The sequence below is a fragment of the Triturus cristatus genome, chromosome 5_2 (assembly GCF_964204655.1).
Source record: "Triturus cristatus chromosome 5_2, aTriCri1.1, whole genome shotgun sequence".
Classification (NCBI taxonomy): domain Eukaryota; kingdom Metazoa; phylum Chordata; class Amphibia; order Caudata; family Salamandridae; genus Triturus; species Triturus cristatus.
This window is the reverse complement of record NC_140588.1, coordinates 29082699-29101866: the sequence shown is the minus strand read 5'-3', so window position 1 is coordinate 29101866 and position 19168 is coordinate 29082699. Positions and strand designations below refer to the sequence as shown.

General features: G+C 44.1%; 1 protein-coding gene across 4 annotated transcripts in view; it reads right to left on the bottom strand.

The window, feature by feature from the left end:
- The window catches only part of ELP2 (elongator acetyltransferase complex subunit 2), a 940461-nt gene that overhangs the window by 761761 nt on the left and 159532 nt on the right, over positions 1 to 19168 (bottom strand). For all 4 annotated transcript variants that reach the window (XM_085606785.1, XM_085606787.1, XM_085606786.1 and 1 more), the window contains one exon: positions 1615 to 1692. In XM_085606785.1, coding sequence (XP_085462911.1) covers positions 1615 to 1692 — 78 coding nt within the window. The remainder of the gene's footprint in view (positions 1 to 1614; positions 1693 to 19168) is intronic.

The window sequence follows — 19168 nt, the reverse complement described above, 5'->3', positions numbered from 1 at the left end:
GATTTCTACCGCCGGCAGCCCTAACCCGACATCCTGGACCGGAGAAGCGGCGGAAGGAAACTCCACTACCAACGTGCCGATCCTGAGCCATCTGACGACATCCCCCTTCCCTTCTACAGGCCATATTTGCACAAGAAAAGACTGTACAAAACAATAAAACCCCCTTCAACCGATACCCCAGTCTCTGAGCCTTCTTCCATCCCGCAACAAAAACCATTACAAAATGCTGCTCAGTTTTTTACTCTGGGTTCGTTGGGCTCTTGGTGAACCTACAAGTCCTATTTATCCCCACAACCAGGAAGGTCCAGCGGATGTAACAGTACATTGCTTTCAAAGAGATGTCATAATTAGAAGAAGTTACAGGTGAAAACGTTGACACAAAAGGCTGCTTTTTTCAACAAATTTTTAATTTTTCCTATATTTAACTGGTAGTTTCTATAAAGAAACCTTGATGGATCTACACAAATGACCCCTTGCTGAATTCAGAATTTTGTCTACTTTTCAAAAATGTATAGCTTTCCAGGATCCATTATTGCTTTTGTACCCATTTCTACCATTAACTGGAAGGAGGTTGAAAGCACAAAAAATAGCAAAAATAGGGTATGTCCCAGAAAAATGCGTAAAAAATGTTGGTTTTCTGACAAAATTCTGTCATTCCCTAAAAGCTGGAGAAATGGTGATTTCAGCCCCACAAACCCTTTTTTGATACCATTTGCAGAGAAGAACCCAGACGCTTTCATTTGGAGCCCGTTTTCCCCGTTTTTCACAAAAAAAACAAAATGTTGCTGTATTTTGACTAATTTCTGGGAACCCTCTAGGAGAATCCACATTCCCTGGGTACCTTTAGAATCCCCATGATGTTGGAAGAAAGGGACGCAAATTTGGCGTGGATACGTAATGTGGTCAAAAAGTTACAGGGGCCTAATCGCGCACTACCCCAAATAGCCAAAAAAAGGCTTAGCACGGGAGGGGAAAAGGCCTAGCAGCGAAGGGGTTAAATTAAACATATTTTAGGCTGGGAAAAAATGTTGTGTAGTATATTTGTTTACAAATCTGTAATAAGTTTCTTGAGGTCTAACGAGTCCCTGGACTGGAGGCTCAGGGTGGAAATTGCACACAAAGCAGCCTGGATCTAATCAATCAAAACTGAGTCCTGAATACGGACTGGTTAAGAGTGGAAAAAGTAACAGGTCAACCTATAATCCCATCTATATTCTTTTTAAGCCTTGTGTCTGAAAGAAAGCATATATGTTATTGAAACTTTAAATTAAATCACAAATCAGAAGGAAGAACTAAATACTGTCTGGATTTTAGGACCTTTCGTTACAAAAGCAAGTAAAAACATAAATGGATCCTGTACAGCAAAAACAGAAAAATGACACTGGTCTGTGGGCTGGCACAGCCAGAGTATTATCAGTAGGAAATTAGAGGACTGAATGAAAACGGCTTAACTATTTAACATAGGATGAAAAATCCTAATTTATTAAAATTAGAGAATACTAATCAATCCTCCTTTTCCAATTCCACCAGACACCATCACACTGCCTTACGAGTCATCTTTAAACTAAAGCTGCACCTTCACCTATTAATTTAATGTCAATGAAGCACACTTACCCCCACTGCTAGGTAATAAAGACAAGCTGACATCCATAACAAAACCATTTCCAAAGTGCAGGATTTGAAGGCATTCATCTAAAAAAAAAAAAGATGATTGGAAATAAAAAGATAAAGAAATAAGATTAAAGAAATAAGATTAAATAACGGTCGTACTTATTTCTGTGCACGTTTAAATCACTGATACATCAACAGATGGACCAATATTAGACTTCAGTTTAACTGGGTGTATCCAATTGAGTGCTCATTTTCTTTTTTTTAGGTAGGACACTACACAACCCGCAAACAGTCATTTTAGGCAACACTGCACATGGAGTTATGGCCAGATGAAGAAGCTTTTTAGCTTCAAAGACTAGAGGCAAAGCTCGTACTAATAATGTAGCATATTTTTCTGTTTAGATTTCTTTATTCTCCTTTTAAAAAGAAAACACTTCCTACACAAAATTGACAATCATTGCATTGGTAGTAGCCTGTGACCCATGAACCACATAGGTTTTAATCATTCTAAGCAGTATGACGAGATCATGCTGTACATTTTTATATACTGTCAGCTACATTCACACCAACAAACATTATTGTAGCTCACATAACATCTACTTATTTTTATCTAGACATGTCTTTCCTAATTAGGTGTGTGTTTGCAATCTATAGCATTATCTCATCGGATAATTCACTTTGTTAATGCTAGGTCCCATACATCTAAAATGCGTCCTTCATTTGCATTTGTTCTCTATAATTTTTGTGCCTCACCCCTTCATCAAGTCTTTTTCCCAGAGTTTTAATGCAGGCCTCTGAAGCATTTTCCAGGTGACAGCTATTCTTTACTTTGTTTGCTAATGCTGGATCCGAACCAGTGAGTTTCATGGTCCACTTGCCTTTTTTCTTGCTGGAGCACAACTTCTAGCAAATAATGCCTGTGTGTTAATGCGATATAACATTCCAATTATATTAATACGCTCACCAATTTCTATGGAAAAACGCGAATGTTACTACATTGGAACATATGAAAGTAAGTATCTATTTCACATTTTCATCAAGTGCAGATCTCGCTATTTTCATTGTCAATAGATGTGGCCTGTTGGAACCTGCTTTGATGATTATCATGATAGTCTGGAGAACCACTGAATTTGACGACCTGGAGGACTTGGAAAGGTTTCTCGACGCCATGGGAAGCGTTGAAATTAACTCTACGCCACAATCCTTCCAGTCACCGGTGCCCACTCCATGTGGATCAAGTCCTGCCTCGGATGGTGCTGTGGATGAACGAGCATGCCTGGTTATTGTCATTTGAAATTGGTCCCAAGGTCACAGGCAAGGACTTTTGAAACACTTGGAGCTGCAAGACAAGTCCCGATCACTGCTGAAAACCTGAACGATACAGTCATGCCTCGGACTGCCTTTCTGGTAGCACTCACCCACTGATCTGAGGGCAGCTTTTCAACTTCCATCATTACCTGCGATTCCCACCATACATTGCTTTCCTGTGCCTTTTAGATGGTGCCCACTGCAAACCCAGGTGGCCCTCAATGGAGGTCAGACCTCTTTATAAGCAGTTTGCTTCTCTATCACCTGCTCATGGATTGTTTATAGCACCTGCTAGGGCTCGACTGTACATTTATATTTAAGTACAAGATAACTTATTATCCCTCTCAATACCATCACTGTATTGTCAGGTGTGGCACCTGCAGCACCACTGGTTGGGTTGCCACCTCATGCCTCAGTGTAACAGAGTTGGAGTTTCTGGAACAATTGTAATGTTACTGCTCTTATTGTATTCTTTTCAGTTCTCTTCCACGTTGGGATTAGGACCTCCTTTGTTCTGTCCACATCTCAACAGCGGGTAATGTAAGATTACACTGACAACAGGACCAAAAAGAGCAGATCCAGTCGATTTCTTCCCTGTGTTACTACCGCTACCCCCTCTCTTCCTCCCCCTCATCCAACCTAGTGGGAACTTTTTACCGCAGCTGTAACCAATCCTGTCTCGCTTGCTTATCTCCACCCACCCCATACATCTCTCTCTCTCTTCACACCTGCCTACAGCAGTTCTTTCGCAGATCAACCAGCTTCAGTCCCCCTAGGTACTACACTCTCGAGGGCAGCCACGTTTTCTCCTCATTGTGCCTTGAAGTATCGAGGCATAACTTTAACCCCCCTGGAGGGGCCGCTCTGTGCCAAGCCATGGCCACACCAGTCATGATTCCACTGTCCATCTCCTCCCTCAACATCAATGGCCCAATGCACTACATAAAACATAAAATGATCCTCTCTTTATTGACAACTAAGCATATAGATATAGCCCTCCTGCAGTAAACAGGTTTGACCGCTGAAGAGGCTGAGAAGCAGCACAGAGTCTGGGTCAGAAAGGTGTTTCATGCGCTTAAAGCTGACAGCCCACGGCTCATGACAACTACGTTGGCAGTAGCTGTGTTTATTTATAAATCTTCACCTGTGAAAGTCCCAAAGACATGGATTTATAAGGGAGGCAGCTATGTTTTAGTCAAACTCGGGCTCCAAGATGCTGATTTGGGGGTGGGTTCGGTATACACCGCCATGGGGCACAAATCAGACTTTCTAGCATGCACAACACAGCTCCTTGTCCTTTTTGGCAAAATTAAAGTGCTCTTTGGAGGAGATTGGAATGTAACCATTGATTCTGTTCTGGATCGGTCTGGCATACCTCACCTTAGACATGAGAGGGATAGATGCACCCTACGTGATATTATCCATGACCGTGCGACCCTTGAACTTTGGCCGTTACTACAACCCAGAGAATTTGACTATATAATCACCCCCTGCCCCAAGGCACATGCACAATAGACTATTTCTTAATGGCCTCCGTTTTAATGCGCTACTTGGCATCTTCCACCATTTTTCCAGATTCCGCCTATGACCACAACCTAATTCATATAGAGTGATCAAATGATCGAGCCACTCCACGGCTCCTGCTGCAGGAATATTTTCCGATATAGGAACCCCAAGGGCAAGCAACGTCTATGCTCTTATCTTCAGCACTTTTTAGACATTTATGTTGGGCCAATGACATCTACCCAGACTCTGTGGAGGGTGGCTAAAACCAGCTTGCAGGGAAATATGATGACACTCTGCCATGGTCATACAAGACGCTCAACATTCCTAAACAAGCATACAGGCCCGCATCCATTCGCTTACAGAGGCGTATGCGCAGGTCTCCACACAATCTACCCTTCTTGCTCTGACTCAAGCAAAGTATGGCATTAATGCCTTCCTTACATCATGCGCCGAAAAATCCAGCACCATGAAATGAGGCAAAAGACAGGTAGACTGTTGGCGCTGCAACTCACACAGTGGGACTCGGTTAGAACAACTGTCCTACAAAATGCACGCTCTGACTTACTGACTAATCTCCAAGACGACCTTGGGGAATTTCAGTGCTAATTACTCTGTGTAATATAATTCTGTGGTACAGGGTTCACTAGAGGAACATAGTTACTTTATTGACTAACTACCCATGTCAAAATTAACACAGATGCAAAGGGAAATATAGTACCTCACCATTACAGAGGACAAGGTGGCGATGGCTATAGATGGCATGGCAACAGGCAAGTTTCCAGGGGAGCCCAAGGACTTTTGGTCACCATTGACTGCATACCTGCTGGAACATCCTGACATGGTATAAAATGTTTCTGGGTAAGGGACATTTCTAATGATTGTACTGTCTACAGGACCTCTCTGTTTGAATACTCATGTATGTGTTCTGAATGCACTATATTGCTTGGCACACCTTGTTGTTAAGGTTAAGTTGCAATTAAGGGGGTTGGGGTAAAAAACCTGTATCCTATGTACTATTTTGTTATGTGGCAGCTTGCACAACAGTGTGCTTTGCAACACGTAAGTTGTTAATGCAAAAATAAAACAATACATAAAATATATATATTGGGGCTCTGACCCCAGAACTTTAGAACACTTCTGGATCAAGAGGAACCTCTGCCAAGGAGAGGAGTTGTGAGGAGGAGTACTGCCCCTTTGCTGTGTTGCTTTGCTGGCCTGGCCTGCAGTTGCTGCTTCTGCTTTGGAGAGGAAAACGACTGGTCTTTGTTTGGTATCCTGCTTGAGAAGATTCTCCAAGGGCTTGCTGTAGAGCGTGCCTCCTGTTGAGAAGACACAAAGACTTGACTCACAGCATCCTTGAACTCCACTGCTGGGAGTTCTGACTTGCCTTGTGGTGCAAATTCTAGTTCTGGGCCCTTGGATGGTGTTTTGCTGTTCCTGTTGGTGAAAATCCACACAAAGCCCTTCCAGCACTGTTTTTCCCACTGAAAAGTGCTGTGCAGTCAAAAAACACACGCATCACCGCGGTGCACCTGTAAAAATCAACGCAGCGCCTGTTCACGGGCCAAGAAACCGCTGAAGCCCAAGTTCCGAGTCTTCGAAGTAGGAGACGCCGGCTCTGACTCAGACACAGGCCCTGCTGTGCGACTGGAAAAATCAACGCATCACCTGTCTGCGGCATGTGGAAATCTACGAAGCACCTGTATCACCACCGCAACGACCGGCAGCGTCTGGATTTTTCATTCATTGGCCAATGTGCACCAAGTTCGAATAAGACACATTGCTTACCTTTTCAGGCGGAGCTGACGCAACCTTTTCTCCTGCATGCAGTAGGATCAACGCATCACCCTCCCCAAGGACTCCGGAATTAACTCTTCCCTGTATTTTCCCACACTGTGCTCATCTGCGTCTGTTTTGTTTGGTGAATTTTGACATATCCTAAGGTACCTTGTGAAAAACACACACATTTCTAGTTTTCTAATGTCAGAATTTCTGAAACCTTTAAAAGTGATATTTTGAGTTGTGTATGTTGGATTTTTGTCGATTTGTTCTTGATTGGTTTAGATAAAAACACTTTATTTTCCTAAAAAAAAAAAAAAAGTTCCCAGGGGATGATGGACTCCCTGTGGAATTCTACAAAACCAAAAAGCATCTGATAGTGTCGGTACTAATGTTTTTTGGGGGGGAATATCTTTATTGTTTATTCTTTAAACAGTAACAAAACACAACTGCTATTGCACAATATCATACAGCGCCATCTTCAAGGAGCTCATTTTACACACAATAAATTCATACATAATATATAATTTGGTTAAATACATATTAGAGCATTCCAATAGGGTTTCCCCCTTTTCCCAAACCTTCAGTGCAGAGTCTGTGTCCCATTTGTTCAACTCATCACTACCTCTCTGTGTGTTAGGTGTATCGGTGTCTGTTATATATTTTGTGATGTGTCTAGTTTGTATTATCCATCATGTGTAGTCCATAGTGTTTCCTCCAGCTGTCCCATATCTTATTGAATTTTTTCTGGCAGCCTCTGGCCTTGTATGTGACCTCTCTGCGGCCATGTACATGGCCATGTACATGTCCATTCCTATTCTCCATTCGCTCAGCGTCAGCGTGGTTGTGTTTCCCATCGCCTAGTAATGTCCTTTTTCACTACCACTAGGCTTAATGAGCTGAGCAGCAGTTGTGGTCTATATAGGTCTATGTCATTCGCGATTCCTAGTAGTAACAATTTCGGGGGTATGTCCGTCTTTATTACGTTATTAAGTTCTCCTATGATTCCCTTACAGTAAGTCTGTATATTCGGGCAACCCCAAATTGTGTGATAGAAATTCCCCACATCCTCTCCACATCTATGGTACGTTTGATCTGGTGCTCGCCCAATCTTATGTAGTCTTGTCCGGTCATAGTAAGCCCTGTGAAGGATTTTATATTGAATAAGACGCAGTCGTGACTTGATTGCGACTTCTCTAGGGTGCATCAGGACTGCCTCCCAATTCACATCTTCCATCGTGCCCAGGTCCTTTTCTCATGTACTCCTTAGTTTGCCTAGCCTATCCGGCGCGTTGTTATTTAGGGTTTTATATGTGACCAAAACTGCCAATCGTGAGGTGTTCCTTAAGTAGTTGCCGTTCTAGTGGTGCATATTCCGTCAAGAAGGCCCCATCTATGTTCTCCGCTTGCCAAGTGTGTCTTAACTAGGCATATTTAAGAAACTGGGATGACAAGGTGAGAATTCAGTCTGTAGAGCGCGGAAGCTTTTCAAAGTGCCTTTGTCTATAATATCTCCTTCATTTCATTTAACCAGGTTCCTTTCCACAATGGTGTCTTCCTAGTGATTTTGTGGTCCCATCCCATTGCTTTAATTGCGCTACCTCATGCCTCTTTGGGTGGCTGGGAGCAGTTCTCTGGAGCCCTTACATCTGTAGAGGTAATCCAGGAATGTTCAGGGTTGCATAGTCTCTCTCTCGCTCTAATCTGCATGTCGGGTGATTGTCCGTTGTATGTATCCAATAGTTGATTGGTGTTTGGTGTTCTGCCCAATAATATGCTTCCACATCTGGCAGTGATATCCCCCCCATCATATTGGTTTCCTTGCATTGTGTGCAGTGCAATTCTTGGTTGTTTCCCCAGCCACAAGAGCGAGCATAGTTCAGTCTCTATTTCACAAAATATTGTTCGTGGGAGGGGGTGAATGTGCGTTTTGGAATGCATATAGGAATTGCGGAAGGGTTATCATTTTGAACATAGCTGCTCGTCCCAGCATGGTGAGGGGCAGTGTTTTCCATCTATGGGCATCTTCTCTAAATTTCGTCAATATTCGATTAATATTATGTTGGCGACATAGATCACTGTCCGTGGTAAGGAATATTCCTATATATGTGAGTCCGTTGGCCGCTATCAGTAGGTCTCATGGAAGTGTGGGCCATTCAGTTCCCTGGCCTGGGCTATAGATCACTGATGTATGCCAGTTTATTTTTTAGCCCGACTTTTGTCCGTATACATCTATTGTGTGAAAGAGGGTGGGGATCGTGGTTTCAGGTTGCGTAACAAATAGGATAATGTCATCTGCATCGAGGGAGATCTTCTCCTCCATGGTATTCTCTGAACTTATTCTAAAGCCATGTATCCCGAGTGGTTTCAGATCTCACAAGCTAGGGTCTCCATTGTCAAAGCGAAAAGTATGGGAGACAGGGGGCACCCCTGTCTTGTCCCATGCCCTATGGGAGAGTCGCGAGAAGTTCGCCCATTCACTCTTACTGTCACCCTAGCAAAGTTATCCAGTAACCCCACCCATTTCCTAATCTTTGGTCCCAAGCCAAATTTGGTCAGGACGGCCTCTAGAAAGTGCCAATGTATGGCATTGAGCGCCTTCTATGCATCCAGAGACAATAGTAGATGTGGTGTGTCACTTTTTTTACGGCCATCATCCAATTGTGAGTTTTACGGAGATTCCATCAGGTAGCCCGACCGGGCATAATTCCCGATTGATCACAATGCACCAATGTCGTTATGACACTGCGTAATCTTGTGGATAGGATGGCTGCCAGTACCTTCACCTCCATATTAAGAAGGGAGATTGGGCGATAGGATTCGCATCCATCTTTAGGTTTTCCCGGTTTATGTATCAGTACAATTGTGGCCATGCGTAGGTCTAGCGGAAGTAGGCTTCCCGTCATATGCGTCTTTAAAAAGAGTCAATCGGCGGAGACTGAGGAGGTCAGGGCACCGCTTGTAGAACTCAGCTGGTAAGCCATTGAGTCCTGGGATCTTACCCGGGCATAGTTTAGCTATGGCTGCTTTCACTTCCGTAATGAAACATCCCCCTCCAGCCCAGATCTGTAAGTAGCGTCTAGTGTCGGGTAGTCATCTCAGTCAGACAGTCTTCGATTTCAGACGGGTTACTCAGGGGTGGGTTTCTTAGAAGTCCCTATAGTAAGTAGCAAAGGTCTTCGCTAACTGGTCATCGTTAGCGTGGGCCAGTCCCTGTACGTCTGTAATACGATCTACCCATCTGGATTACACCTCTTTTCTACTAAGCCAGGCTAAACGTTTCCCAGATTTGTCTCCTACGTCGTATGATCAGTGGAGGGTAGCTAGGGCCTGTGCTTTGGCAGCTTCCCAGGCTGTGTCTTTATTTTCTTCTTGCAGTGCGGCCAGCTGTCTAGTTACTAAGGGGTCCCTCTGTGTGACATTCTGTTCCTCTAGAGCTAGGATTTGTTTCTCTAATTTTGCTAAGTCTTCCTGCTCCTTCCTTTTTTCCCCAAGCTATGGGATTTTGAGCTCAGTCTCCTAGGACTGTTTTGTATGCCTCCCATATTGTGACTCCAGAGTCTACCATGCCTATGTTTTCTGTAAAGAAGACTTCTGTGTCTGCCCTTATGCCTTGTAGTAGGGTCCCCTTTTGTAGGTCCCATGCATTAGGTCTCCACTGTGGGTGTGTATCTCGGTTTCTATCGCCTATTTGAATGTGTAGTGGAGAGTGATCGGGACCAGTCCCCTGGCGAGATATTTTGCTTTACTCATCTCCCCCACCTTCCCCCCTCGGGAGGAAGATGGAGTCTTATCTGGAATGGATTTTATTGGGGCCCCCCAAGTAGTAAGAGTATTGTTTAGACCGTGGGTTGTTCTGTATCCATATATCTACCAGGCCCATCGTGCCTGTGGACCGTGCCAACTGTGTGGTTGTGGCCGGCTGGTATTGCCCCCCATACGATCTATGGGTGTGTACATAATGCCATTAAAGTCACCTATCACGTAAAGTGAGCTTGAGGCATCCAGTAGGATCTCTGTCATCTTGTTTAGTCTACATGCTTGTAGCTTCGGCGGGGCATACACACAGATAAGGGTCAATTTGTGTTTACCCCACATCCTAGTCACTCCAACATAAGTGCCCTGCAGTGAATCTGTTCATGTATGTGAGGTGATTTTTTAATCAATATTGCCACTCCTCTAGATCCCGATATGTAGCCTGCATGGGCCAATACTGCGTATGCTCCTCTGACAAGGAATCCCACAGCATTAGAATTGGTGTATATACAGAAAGTAAAGTAAAAACAAAAACAAAATGTCTCAGGCCCTCTCAGGAGCCCATCACCTTCGCATGGACTCTGGTAGCAAGTCCCAGTACAGTTCCAAGGAGCGGATGTATGACCTTCACTCCTGCGGCCGGGACTTGTGGCAGTTCCTTGATTCTTTCAAACTGAGGTGGGTACGTCTTCTTGTGTTGGGTGCCTTTCTGTCTATATGTCTTGTTCCAGGGCTGCTAATTTGATTGCTAGTGGGTGTTGGGTCTCTTCTTCAGATGATGATAGTTCCCTACTTTCTGGATCTGTTTGTGATTCCCTTTGACTGGCTCTGTGTGTAGTTTGTGGATTTGTCTCATTTGTAGACTCCTTCGGGCCGGTGTCCTCTGTCTATGTCTTCTGTTCCCTGAAAAAGGTATATGGGATTGCCTCCATCATGTGTGTTTTCCTTTGCTCCATACTCCTTTGGGGCGTTGGCTCTGGCTTTCCGTCCCGGCTGATCTTAGTGCGGTCTCCCAATCCCGGGGCCTCGCTCACCTTGGACTCTAAGGCAGGATCAGAAGGGCTCACTCCTTCTCTTCTAGACTCGAGGTAAGGGGGGCGGTCGATCGTCTCTCCTCTCTCCGGGCTGGGCCTTACTTCTGTCGATGTTTCTGCTTGGGATATGACGTCAACACTGTCCTCCGCAGTGCCAGGCTCAATTGGTTCGGTGCCATCTTTGTACTCGGCCTGATGTGGGCATAGAGCTTGATTTTCTGACCCCTAGGGCGCAGCAGTTTTCCAGCCGGGCCAGGGTCTTCTTTCTTCATTGTTCTTACAGGGCCCTTCAATTCCTCGGGGCTTGGTTATTCTTCCCCCGTTTTATAGCTCGCCACACCGGGCCCACCCGGTCGCCTTGGTGCAGCCCATTCAGCTGGCTCCGTCTACACTCTTGAGCCGTCTTCGGGAGGGCCTAGGGCGTGCCCCCCTCCCCTCTCGGGGAGGCTGCATTTCCACCACCATGGCTAAGGTCTGCGTATCTCCGTGTCCCAGGTGGGTCTTTCACCGATGAGGGTCAGGGTGATTTCCTCTCGCCGTGTGGCACACCTGTTGATCTCGCTACAGGCTGAGCCAGTGGGCTCAATTTCCTCTCTGTTCGCGGTAGGCCCAGGCCGGACTCTCCTGGCTGCGGTGGTGCAGACTCCACCGCCTCTTTATTTCTGTACCGGGCCCCTTCTCAACTTGTGGGTCATCTCCTATCGTAGCAACCAGTCTATCAATGCAGGGCAGCCTTGTTTCGGAACTGCCAAATAACAGTCAGATTCTTTGGCTATGGCCAGAGCTTGGTTGAGACAGGTCTTACTCTGCCATGTTGCTGGCCATGACCACCCGTCTTGGTACTAATGTTGGCCTTTGGGGAAGCTCTGAAGCAGGGATGTATCCCTAACTCCCTTAATAGGCCTAGAATCTCTTTAATCCTGAAACCCGGCAAGGACCCACATGCCTGCACCAGCTATAGACCCATCTCGCTTCTCCACACAGATGGTAAAATTCTTGCGAAGGTATTTGCGAATACCCTGAGCAAATTTATCACTGCCATTATCCATCTGTCCAATTGAGGTCTGCACCCGGACAAACGTCTATTAATCATCTTGGCACCCATCCCACCTTCTGTGGCAGGTGCAAATTTGATGCTGATGAGAAAGTCTGTCTTTAAACATTGAAAAGGCACTTGACCGTGTGATGAGGGGCCATCCCTTCCGCATGATCGACTGCATGGGGCTGGGCCCCAATTGTATCACCTTAATCAAGGGTCGGTAGAGCTCCCCTTCAGCCTCAGTCTCTTGTGGTGGATAACTCTCACCCTACTTCTGTATTCATAGGGGAACATGCCATGTATGTCCCCTCTCTCCCTTACTGTTCTTGATTGCTTGGAAACGTTTGGCCATCAAGATCTTTAAAGAGAACCATGTCTTCAGGATCCCCACTATCAAAGGTGACCCGAAAGTCCTCAACCATGCGGATGACGTCTTGGTCAACCAATCTCAGCTACTGGCTGTGGCACATGCGTTAATGGACCTCATAGATTCGTTCTCCAGCTTTTCAGGCAATCGCATCAACTGGTCTAAATGCCAAGCCCTCCACATACACCCCCCCGAGCAATATGTTAGGCCAGTTATCTTTCGCCAGGGAGAGCTCAATTTTCTTCATTAACTGTGCACACAACATTATGGTGCAGGACAATGTTATCCCCCTTTGAGACCAATCCAAGGCTGATTTCCAGAGCTGGAAGGGTTTGCAACTCTCATTCTGGGGAAAAATCCAGATTAAAATGTCGATCAACCCCCGATTTAACTACGTGTTTGGGGTGCTCCCGCTGCAACTCCCGCTGTACCTTCTTAAGGAACTAGAGAGGCAAATTATGGCAGCCCGACAAGCGCCGGTAGAAAAGCCCAAAACTCTATGCCGCAACAGCCACTGGAGGTCTCTGTCTGCCCAACATGGAATGCTACTGGCTGGCTCACCACTTAGCCCATTCCACATATATTCTTCAGAAACATAGGGAAACCTCACTCTGGTCCCAAAAAGAAAGACATATGCTTAATTCGCATAGAGGCCGGACGATAAACTATATGCGTTTCGGATAACCCACCGATCCTCCCTTCGCAATATGCATGGTGCAGAGAGCATGCACTGCTGCAGACTCACCACCTCCTTCACAGTAAAGTACCATGGTGTTGTGTAACAATATACTCTGGATTGGAGGCAAGGAACTTAACTGGTCAATCTGGAAGCAGTGTAAAGTTACTCAAATCATTCTTAGTCCTCCACCATTCACAATGTCTACCCACTTCACAGTGGTGGTGTCATATGATAGGCAGCTTTTTAACAGGACCCACAGTTGAAAACATGTCATTCAAAACAATTTCAAATAACACGGATAAACATGGAGAGACCAAAGGATGCTCATCTGAGCAGGCTGCGGAAATGTATGCATTAATTCAGGAAACCAAAACTTTTAACATTCAAGAGGGATCAATTATACAACAATTGAAACAACTGGAATTTATCTCCAGAAGAGAGCTTAATCAACAACTGCATGCCTCTACATTGATTCAATGTCACAAGATGAAAAGGATACCACTAGGACTGGGATTAGCTATTAAACTGATGTTGTTCCAGTTTCAACACAATAAAACATTAATGGAGAAGTGGTATACCATACTTAATAAATGTTTCCTGGATTTAATATTGTTATTAATTGAAAAACTGTCACGAACCATCAAATAATTCGAGGAAGTGATTCACAACTATAAAAGGGATTTGTCCATCTGAATAGAACCAGACACATGGTAAATTACATTGGAAGAAATCACCACTCAGTTAGATAACTATGGTAAGGAACTACAAGAACGCAAGGTAAGAAAATTCAAAAGAGACGCCATAGATTACAAACTTAATGAAGTATATACGTGGGCACAGGTGTATGCTCAAAGAAGACCATTTTAGAAACCTAATGCTTCTTCTGAAGAGAGTGTGGTGTCTGAAAGTGACATTGAGCCAACAAGAGTACCTATCAAGAAAGATGCTACACAAAGTGACAAAATCAGCCTGACTACAACGAGTTTGGATAACACAGACAGGATCATCCACACTCACTGGATCTTTTTATGTCGAGCCTGGGCAGCGCATGCGGTACTGCGAGGCATGCAGTAGTGGAGTATGGCTTGAAGGCCCGCCCATATTTTTTATTGGCTTGTGTCATTGTCCTTCGTAAAGGCTGGCTTCTGAGTCGTTATTAGACTTGTTAGTCCCTCCTTGGTACCACTGGGTCTGCATTTATTACCTCCCATAACGACTGGACCTTTTACTGGTGTTCTTACATGGTGTGCCTTATAAGTCGGTGAGCACTATTTTATTTAATGCTCTTCCCCTATTCCATCCACTGCCCCGCAACACACCGCCCGCTTTCATTTTAATTTTTACTATTGGCGGTCCGCTTAAACTATAGCGGCCGCGGTTTATTTATTTATTTTAACGGCACGTTCGGCATTTAGCGGCCATGCTTTCTTATTTATTTTGTTTACTAGCGCCCATGTGGCACTTTCACATTCATAGAGGCCATACCCCGTTCTTTACACAAACCGCGTCTAAAGAAAGGTTTGCGTCCGACATTAAAGTAAAAGCGTGGCATGGGCGCTTTTACCAAAGAAAACCATCTGCTTGTCAACTCGACAAACAGATGCTTTTTTTTTTGTGAAAGCCCCCATGCTGCGGTTTCACTTTAATGTCGGACACGTCCCTTTCTTTAGACACGGCTTGTCTAAAGAAAGGGGCATGGGCTTCATGAATGTGAAAGCGCTGCTTGGGCGCTAGTCAAGAACAAATATTTGCAATGCAATAGTTCTCGCATTAGCGAGAGTTTAAGCTATTGCATTGCCAATAGCTTAAACTCTTGGTTAATGAGAGACCTATTGGACAGCAAATGCTTGTTTATCCAGAAGTAAGGATTCAGGGCAACCACCAGATCAGAGTACATACAAAACACCAGGAATAGTACAAAAACAAGTAGAAGAAAAGGAAAAGTAAAAAGGCCAGAAGAACTTGAGATGCCAGAAAGTTTAGTTATTAATATCTCTTCTCTTACCTTGACACCAAAACAACTAAAGATACTGAACAAAGGGACTTATTTTGTGCCCACATACAATACCAATTTATTTGAAACAGAGATTGCTTTGTTTAAATGTATGAGGCCATTGACTTTGCCCCACTTTTTTGAAAACATAGTTCCTACTAAGGAGATAGTAGAAGACGCTGAATACCAGGAATTCAAAAGCAAAAGTACAATCATGGCTCCAGCATCGCACACAATAATGGATACAGTTGAGGTTTTGGTCAAGAAAGATCCAAGCAACCTTCATTTCAAACCTAGCAATAGCTTTATTCTAACCAGGATGGAGAGAAGCATATTGATGAATCTATCGAACAATTTGCAACTCACTTTCCAAAAAGCGGACAAAGGAGGTGCTTTAGTCATTATGGATAGCAGCTACTGCATTCAGCAAGCATTTGCATAGCAATAGGTCTCGTATTTACGCAAGTTTAAGCTATTGGCATTGCAAATGACAATGCCTAATATTTTTGTTTTTAAAACATAAATAAAAGGCATTGTCATTTACAATGTCAATAGCTTAAACTCGCGTAAATGCGAGACCTATTGCATTGCACATACGCGGCGCCGTTTCAAGGATACCACGCTCAGTTTCATTTTTTCTTTTTTTAACATTAACACTGAGCGTGGTTTCCTTGAAGCGGGCACCGCGCTCAGTGTTAAAGTAAAAAAAAAAAAAAAAAAAAAGAAACAAGCAGAGCACGGTGTCCCTGAAGTGGGCTCTGCGCTCATTATAAAAGTGAAAGCTGGGGCGGGCAGTGGTTTGAGAAGAAGGCGCGGGGGAGAGAAGAAAAGAGGTGGGTGGGAAGGAGAGAAGAAACAGGGTGTGGGGGACACCAGGGCTGTTAGGGTGTGTGGGGGGGAGAAGAAACCCAGGGAAGGTGGGGGAGGAGGAGAAACATGGCAGAGGAGAAGAAGAATCAGAAGAAGCAACATTGGTGAAAGGGAAAACAACACAGGCGACGGGTGGGTGGGAGGAATGGTTAAAAATGCACACCGCGCCATCGATATGGGGGCCCTGACAATTCCTATCTTCCTCTCCCACTCTCCACCTTTGTCCATGTTGCTTCTTAGCCTCCACTACCTCAACCTGTATCCGTGTTGCTCTCCCCTTCATAAAAAGAAAGGACTATAACGCACCCAGCGACATGCCGCTTTAAAATTTTTAACCGTGCTGTTACCTCCGACCCTACTGCTGTCTCTGTTGCCTGTCCCACCCTCCCTCCTGTTGTCGGCATTGTCCACTGGCCATAAGGAAACAAGAGGGAAGTAGCCGGTGAGGCAAAGCGCCTGGCTGGACAGTGTGTGGAAGTCAGGCGAAGCACTGGAATCCAGGAGCTGGCCTGGCTGCCGATGTGCCCGTGTGCCGTCCCTGCCTAGCAGCTCCCTATAGCAGCCCGGTTTACCACTGTGGCCGTCCATGCTGCCACCTAATGTTGGCGGTTTTGCTCCCAAAAATATTGTAAACAATGGTCACACGGTTGCTGGGAGCGAATGAGGGTCCCTAGAGGGCCGTTGCAAATTGTTTTTTTTCAGTTGAATAGGCAAGTTTGTATCTCTCGCTGTCCCCGCCTCTGCGTAAGCTAAGGCCGGGGCAGAAGGTAACAGCCGTGGCTAACGCAGAATCAGGAGATCGGTGTGTGGCAGCCATGAATACGTAGTGTGCCGCACTGTAAAAAAACATAGATTTTAAAAGAAAAGGATTTTGGCGGTGCACAATAATAAAGTTGTGCAGTCGCCATATGCGCTCTATAATTTTTTTTTTTTATAAAAATCTAAATTCAAAAAGGTTAAGCCGCACTACATAAATTGCGCTACTGCTAGTATTAAAGTTCAGAGGGGGGATTATACGCGCAGCCATGAATATCAAACTTGGTGTGCAGTGCGGGTGGAATGATAATATCAATAAATAAAAAAAGAACAGGTACCGTGTAACAACCAAGTAAAAGGGCCAGTAGCCATGGGAGGATACAAATGACGACATGGCCCTAATAAGGAGGGACTAACAAGCCTCATAATGAATCAGAAGACAGCATTTACAAACAACAAACACACAAGCCAATGGAAAATAAGGGCGGGGGAGTGGGCGAAGCTTCTCTCCGTCCTGAACTACCACAGATCTTCGCAGAGCAGCGCTTGCTCGTTGGCTCATGCTTGACCTAAAAAGTGAATGTCATGGATGAATCTACGTATTTGAAACTAAATCATGATCCCACCCAAGAGATTGCTGACATTCTTACGAAGATATTGGATAAGGCATTGGACATGGATTGGATTAACACCAAGACCCAGGCATTTTCAATGACACCTTTTCCGAGACGATCACGTCTTTATATGCTGCCAAAAATCCACAAAAATAGTACGGATCCTCCATTTAGACCCATTGTGTCTGGATGCTGCTCTTTGCTTGAACCTTTGGGCAAATATTGATTTCATTTTTTACAACCTATGGTACAATCATGGTGCTCGTATGGAATATATGTTACTTAGCATACCGTTACTCCGCAGGTATTTACTTCAAAGTTTTTACTTTGCAAATACCATTACTACACATGATTTTAGTGCACATACTTTTACTTCGCAAATATATACAAATACATTAACAAGCATTGGCATAGCCAATAGGTATCGCCTTTGGGACCTTATAAGTGTTTAGCCATGCAACAGTTAATGTTGTTGCAGTAAGGATATTGTGCTGTATAAATAAATACTTATAAGGTCCCAAAGGCGAGACCTATTGGCTATGCCAATGCTTGTTTTTCCTGTGCAGTGATTGTGGTTGCCATTTTATAACAGGAGTAATCTTTTTCCACATGAACCTAAAATCGAGATATATTTGACATTGAATGAGTAAGTTGTTTAAAATAGCAACTCATTGTAATTTAAAGGCGTCCTGCACATTATTTAAACTTCACATTGAAGGCATTAATAATGGTTGTGCCTGTGATGCTCTGATTTGATACTACACAAACTCCCTGGTATGAATCGAAATTCCAGGTAAAGATGGCTACAAAAGTCTTTATGAACTGGTTACAGAGGCAGACCTAGAACGCCAACTTACAAATTCTGAATAGAAAATAGTGAACGACAAGCTCCCGGAAAATCAGCTCTAGAAAGAAGGTTGATCTATTTTGAAAGTAAAATTTATAAACAAAAAGAGTTCTTTTTTAAGCTGGTACCTGTTGCAGAAGAGTCCGCAAAACATACTGTTCTATCTTTTAGTTATTTTATTTTTGTGACTTTATATAGCGTAGATTGCCCCAAAGGCACTAGAGCAATTCACAAGACAGAGCAGAAAGTACATAGTTGCCATGCTTTCACATTCCATATGCGTGCACTGCATTTCCACGGTTTCAGTGTTTAGGTAAAAGTGACATTCTCCTACCAAATTTGACACTTTGGGGGGGGGGGGGAAGAGAAGAAGGAGAGAGAGAGATAGAGAGAATTGCTGCGTGCGCAGTCTGCTCATTTTCAAAGGTTGGTGACATATTTTAAAGCTGCCTTTCAAGTGTTCCCGATTTAAATCTTACCCCCATTATATTTTGATTTAAATAATGTATGTACACTACAGTAGAACATGAATGAAAAAAGATATAGGGCGAGAAGGCGGGGAAATTCATCACGGAGAGGGCCTCGGATGGGGAAAAGCTAATCAGACAATAGCTCATCGAGCTGCAGTCACTTGGGGAGTGGGGTTGTTAGAGTAGACTGCAGCTAAACTAACTAGTAAACTAAAAGGGCAAAAAAAGAAGAAGAGGCACCAACGAGTGTATTGATAAAATAAGAGTAGAAACTACAAGAACCAAACTGCACCAATTGTGTGCGAAAGAATGAGTGGAATTTTATAAGAAACCATGGATAAAGTAAAAATTACATGGAATAAGGCAGACAGGAAGACATCAACGAAGAGAGCAAGGCATTTACAAAAATATAGGGCAGGTTAAACTGCTACTTAGAACAGGAGGAAACTTGAAATAAACCGCGTAAAAATACAATTAAAATAAAAGTAATAAGCATGACGATAACCACATGGTAATGAAAAAGGGTGGAAGCGACAGAC